This window comes from Micromesistius poutassou, assembly GCF_964030765.1.
Source record: "Micromesistius poutassou genome assembly, chromosome: 12".
NCBI classification, from domain to species: domain Eukaryota; kingdom Metazoa; phylum Chordata; class Actinopteri; order Gadiformes; family Gadidae; genus Micromesistius; species Micromesistius poutassou.
In genome coordinates this window covers 11,138,329-11,144,417 of record NC_140282.1, presented here as the reverse complement: position 1 = coordinate 11,144,417, position 6,089 = coordinate 11,138,329, and the positions used below count along the sequence as shown (strand labels likewise).

Below are 6,089 nucleotides of genomic sequence, written 5' to 3'. Positions count from 1 at the left end.
GGGAGGAGGGACAGAGATGGAGGGACGGAAAGGGAGAGAGAAGGGGAGTGGGAGGAGAGAAAGAAAGAGAGAAGAAAGAGAAATAGTGAGAGAGGGGGAAGGGGGGAAGTAGGAGGAGCGTGAGAAACAGAAAGAAAGAGAGAGATAGAGAGAGAGGGAAAGAATGATGGTGATATTATAATTATTAGGATGGGGACACAGTAGAGTCAATATGTTCATACACTCTGTGTTATTTGCCGGAAGGCTCTGTGCCCAGTTTAGACAACATCTCCCGTTATGTTATTGTTATGTGGACAGTCAGCACATCCTGTTGAAAGCATGATTTTCAGATTCTCTAACACGGACAAACACCCCATGAATCAAGCTGGCTTGTTGCAAAAGCATGAGGAGAGAAACCTTCAAAGACTGTAAAAGACGGCCGTGGCTTTTTATCTGAAAATCTAAGTATTGGGATGTGTCCAATTGGATCCTAATTTTCCCACCTACATAAGAAGCAATAAATAGACTTTCATTGCATCCAACTGAAGGCTGCCCGGTTGCCATGGCAACCACAACCCCTCTTGTCAGCCGTTGCCGACCCTCCAGCGGTTCACAGCTTATTATTTGGCAAATTTTTCAGACAAATTAATGCATGCATCTCTCGTCTATTTGTGGAAACCAAAATCTAGCATGATACCACAGATAAGGAGCATCTCAGAAGAAGAAGTTGGTCTTGTGTCTCGTGGCCCTGGGTGCAAGGTCCAATCCCCAAACGTACAAGGCCTAACAGCTGCTCTCCCATGGCCTTGTCCTTATTTTCTATCGGTCGCCCTGTATTGCCTCTGCTACAATGCAAACTGGTTATGTAATCCTTTAGTCCTCTTTTAACCAATCGAGACTAAACAAAGAAGTGGGCGTTTCCGGGTCCATTTCGACCAATGGTGCGTGTCGTTGCTCACCATCAGCCCGTTGGAGCCGTGGATGGTGACGCAGCGGGAGAAGGAGTGGTGGATGGACAGGTCGCTGACGGACGTGGGCGGGTCGTAGCCGCCGCGCCCGTCCACGTCGCCGTTCATGTGGAAGTGCACGGGGTAGTGGCCCATGGACTGCTGGCCCATGTGTTGCAGCTCCACGCCGGACACGTGCACGGCCCTGAAGCCCCGCTCCACCTGGGAGAGAGAGAGAGAGAGAGAGAGGACACAGAGATACAGAGAGACAGAGATAGAGAGTCAGAGACAGAGACAGAGACAGAGACAGAGAGACAGAGACAGAGACAGAGAGACAAAGACAGAGACATAGAGACAGAGACCGAGAGACAGAGAAACAGAGAGACAGAGAGACAGAGAGACAGAGAGACAGAGACAGAGAGACAGAGACAGAGAGACAGACAGAGACAGAGATGGAGAGAAGATTAGAGAGATTGTGTGAAATCTGGGGGTTGGTTCTAGGAGAGGGTCAGGTATTAGGGCAGGGTTGTGTTCCAGGGCAGGGTTAAGTTCTAGCAGGGTGTGTGTCTAGGGACAAGGAGGTATGGTTCTGTGGTAGGGTTGGGTTCGAGGGCAGGGTTGGGTTCTAGGGCAGGGGTGTGGTTCTAGGGCAGGGGTTAGGTTCCTGCAAAGGGTTGGGTTCTAGGGCAGGGTTAAGTTCTAGGGAAGGAGTGTGGTTCTAGGGTAGGGGTGAGGTTCTAGGGCAGGGTTAGTTTCCCGCAAAGGGTTGGGTTCTAGGGCAGCGTTTGGTTCCAGGGCAGGGTGAGCCTGAGTTTGCCCATCAGTGGTCGATTGTCTGTGAAACTTGCATGGTTTTTTTCCTGCGCACATTAATACTAGAAAGATACCCTAAGGAGAGAAGCACAGGGAAGGCATTCTGAGGTCAACGGACTTACAGCATAAGAGGGATATGCATGCTTACTCATCTTTTCCTCCCTTTAATTTGGCCTTTCAATTGAGGGTTCATTGAGAATCGACATGGATAAACGTACTGGGGGACCAGACCTCGGCCTTCTCAAGGGTGCTGTGTGCAGCCAAGGAAAAACCAAACAGCTGGAGTAAAGAGGGCTGCTATCTCCAAAACTCAAACTTAATTTGAAGTTGTCAACATTTTTGATATCTAGGATGCGTCTTGCAATACACACCCACACACGCACACACACACACACACACACACACATATACACACTAGCCACAACAAGCATTCATTCACACATCTGGATTACCCAGGAGCTCGGAATGTCTTGTCTTACAACCAATTATGAACAACACAACAGCCCAGAGAATGAGAGACCGACACATGGAGAGAGAGAGAGAGAGAGAGAGAGAGAGAGAGAGAGAGAGAGAGAGAGAGAGAGAGAGAGAGAGAGAGAGAGAGAGAGAGAGAGAGAGAGTGAGAGAGAGAGTGGCGGGTGCCAAGTTTACATCATGCAAACTGGGACAGTGGTGTGCCGGGCCTGTTGGAAGCCTCATGATTTGTTTAATCATTTGGCACTCTATGTGATCTCGTTATAATCCCCGGTTTGTTGTAATTGGGTCTGGTCCCTTTTGTCAATGTGCATTATTTTCAAATAGACAAACATTTTTGTAAGCAACAGTTGTGAATGCAGAATAATAATTATTAGCAGCAGAATAAAGAGAAGATAAATTATATTGAACCACCGAAGTGGTAAAATGGAACAATCTGGAACAAACTGTTCAAAAAGTGAACCAGAAAGTCAACCAACAAATTGTCAAAACAGAAAAGAGCATTCACAGTCAAGACAAGCTAACCCAGAGCATAAGAATTAATGCACATTAACACAGAGTACTATAGATGGCAACCAAACCGTTTGGAAGACCTAGTAAAGAAATGTATACGGTACCACACAGATACACATCTGCATTTACATTCCCATTCTCCCAGCTTAATTAGCCCAGTGTGTGTGGGAGACGTTCCCGTGGCTATGGATATATCTAAAAAGAAATGTAGCCTTTCCACCTGCTAATGAGCTCTTTAAGCAGGCTGAAGCCATGTGGAGACAGGTTGGCTCTGCCCTCATTTGTAAAATGTAAGCAGAGTCTGTACTTTGCTTACATTTACTCCCTGTGTCCATGGAAACACAATAAAAAGGTCAAGGCACTATGCTACTGCCTCTTTGTTTATGTATTAAGCCCATAACTACGCTCATTGTTCCTTCCTTAATACAGGGAACATTCTGTACCAAATGCAATTAGCTTGGAGGAAATGTGTGATAGTCCAAAATATCTTCCTTGTGAGCCCTGATAGTACAAAAAATTATCATAAAAAAAATAATATATAATATAATATATAATAATAATAATAATTATTATTATTATTATTAGTATTAGTATTATTATTATTATTATTATTATTATTATTATTATTATTATTATTATAGGTTAAGTTTAAGTGAGGGGGATGTGAAAGTGTAAGGTTAAGTTTAAGTGAAGGGGATGTGAAAGTGTAAGGTTAGGTTTAAGTGAGGGGGATGTGAAAGTGTTAGGTTAGATTTAAGTGAGGGGGATTTGAAAAGAAGCTAATTCTGAGCACAAGGAAATCAACAGTTCATATAAGTTGCAGTTTAACACAACTGTGTTTCGGCCGTGACGTGAACCCCGAGACCAGACCCTGGCCTACCTTCAGGTGTCCCCCGAAGGTGTCGAAGTCAAAGAACTTGCAGGCCTCGTTTCCGTAGCAACCGGGCTCCATCTCTCCGCGGATCAGGATGTTCCTGGTCAGCAGGCCCACCTCGGCCCTCATGTCCACGCCGTCCACCTCCTCACCCATGTGGAGGAACTGGGCCTTACCTGCATGCATGCACGCGCACACGCACACACACACACACACACACACACACACACACACACACACACACACACGTATTTACATGTGCACAAATAGTCATTAAAAAGTAGATTTTGGGAAGGTATTGAGTGTGAATGCACACACACACACACACACACACACACACACACACACACACACACACACACACACACAGTAATCATCCAGGATAAAGAGGGATCTGTCGGAAGCAGCATCTGGAGTTGGAGGCACCTCTTTCACGACAATATAAAAAAACGCTGAGGCAGGATGAAAACAGCTCATTTATGATCAGCAATTACTTTTTCTACCAGATACGATGAGATGATCAATTTCACTGCTGGTGTGTGTGAATGTGTATGTGTGTGTGTGTGTGTGTGTGTGTGTGTGTGTGTGTGTGTGTGTGTGTGTGTGTGTGTGTGTGTGTATGTGAGAGAGAGAAAGGGAGAGATTAGATGAGGGTGTGTGTGTGTCTGTGTGAGTTTGTCGTTGTGAGTGTGTTTGAGATGGTGGAGAGATCTCAGAGACCTGAGGGAATGTGGGTGGAGATGAGTGTCAACCACACATTGGAGTTTGAGTCTAATTTAGAAAAAGAGAGAGAGAGAAAGAGACAGAGACAGAGAGAGAGACTGAGCGACAGAGAGACACACACACACACACACACACACACACACACACACACACACACACACACGCGCGCACACACACACAGACTGAGAAAGAGAGACTAAGAGAATATATATTTTTCGTACAAGTTTCTGGCATGAGGCCGTTGCGTAATCACCCTGCCCAATCATCAGCCAGCAGGAGGATATTTGTCATTTGCTCCTCACAGAAGATAATCTCTGATTATTCATTACAGGATGTTCATCGTGCTCACAAACTCCCACGGCCAATCGGCAGTCATCGTTCCGCTAGAACTAAATCCAAGGAAAAGAGGGAGGGTATATCTTTGTAAATACATACAATACGCTTCATTTTCGGGTATCCCGCTGGCTTAAGCTTATGTACTTTGCAGGATTACACACTGACTGATGCACAGCGACACAACAAAATAAAGAACACTCCCGTAGTTTGCTTTCAACACCATTCCCTTATGGCATACAGACCTTCAGCGTATGGGAGGCAGAGAGGCAATTAGCACACAAGTGATGTTTTTAAAAGTGTGAAAAGAGAAAAGGACTGACAACGATGAAAGACTGGAGGGGGAAAGAGAGACGCGCAATGTGGAGAAGAAGCGAAAGGAGAGAAGAAGCACAAAAAACATTTGTATGTGTGTGCATTCACGAGTGTGTGTCTGTGTGCGCATGTGTATGTGTGTGTGTCCAAGTGAGTGCGTTTGTGTGTGCACGGCGTGTGAGACACTGTGTTTGATCATAGCAAGTAAAAAGAGGAGTGATTAGCACAGCAAATAAAGCCAGGACAACATAACACAGCAGACAGCGTGTGTGGATCTGTGTTTGGAGAGGAGAGGAGGGAGAGGGTGTTAAAGTGATGACTGGATCACAGGAGGACGGGCGGGATTGATGGCTCTCCCATCAAGCGGCAGACAGCGTAATGCAGAGCCAAGCTTAACACCCAGGACTGATTGGGTTTGGGCAGGGGTTAGTGTCACAATCACAGGGAGTTTTACACAATCTGCTTATTGCGTCCAACTCGCTGTTCATCATACTGAGGTATGTGGTGATACAAGGTGTGAAGTCAGGCACAAAAACTGTTTAAATGGACTATAAAAATAGTCCTATTTATAATGTAATGTGTGCTTGTCAGGATAATTGTATCGCCTCCTTGTCTCTCCCTGTCTGCATATCTGTCTGTCTCTCTGTATCTATGTCAGAGAGAGAGAGAGAGAGAGAGAGAGAGAGAGAGAGAGAGAGAGAGAGAGAGAGAGAGAGAGAGAGAGATTGTGCATGTGTGTGTGTCTATGCAGGTTTAGATGCTGGGGAGTTTGTGTGTGTGTTTGCGTGTGTGTACGTGTGGGCGTGCGTGTGTGTGCGTGGGTGCGTGCGTGCGTGCGTGCGTGCGTGTGTGTGTGTGTGTCTATGCAAGGTTAGATGCTTTAAGAGAGACCTGACAAACACTGCACTCTGCCACTAGGACCAGGAGATCCAGACGGACTAATGACCTCATTACATTGCAGGTTACCAGGAGCATCCCTAAAGCACCACCAGCGGTCTAGCACCACCCCTGCTGTAAAACCACCCCCCCCCCCATAGCACCACCAGTACTGTAGCACCACCAGCCCTCTAACACCACCACCACCCCTGTGACACCACCAGTACTGTAACCCAGCACAC

At 46.2% G+C, this 6,089-nt stretch overlaps 1 protein-coding gene across 1 annotated transcript in view; it reads right to left on the bottom strand.

The window, feature by feature from the left end:
* cemip (cell migration inducing hyaluronidase 1) overlaps window positions 1-6,089 on the bottom strand; it is a gene marked incomplete at its 5' end in the record, with an annotated part of 56,784 nt that overhangs the window by 22,234 nt on the left and 28,461 nt on the right. The window contains 2 exons of the mRNA XM_084476338.1: window positions 939-1,148; window positions 3,607-3,776. Coding sequence (XP_084332464.1) covers window positions 939-1,148; window positions 3,607-3,776 — 380 coding nt within the window. The remainder of the gene's footprint in view (window positions 1-938; window positions 1,149-3,606; window positions 3,777-6,089) is intronic.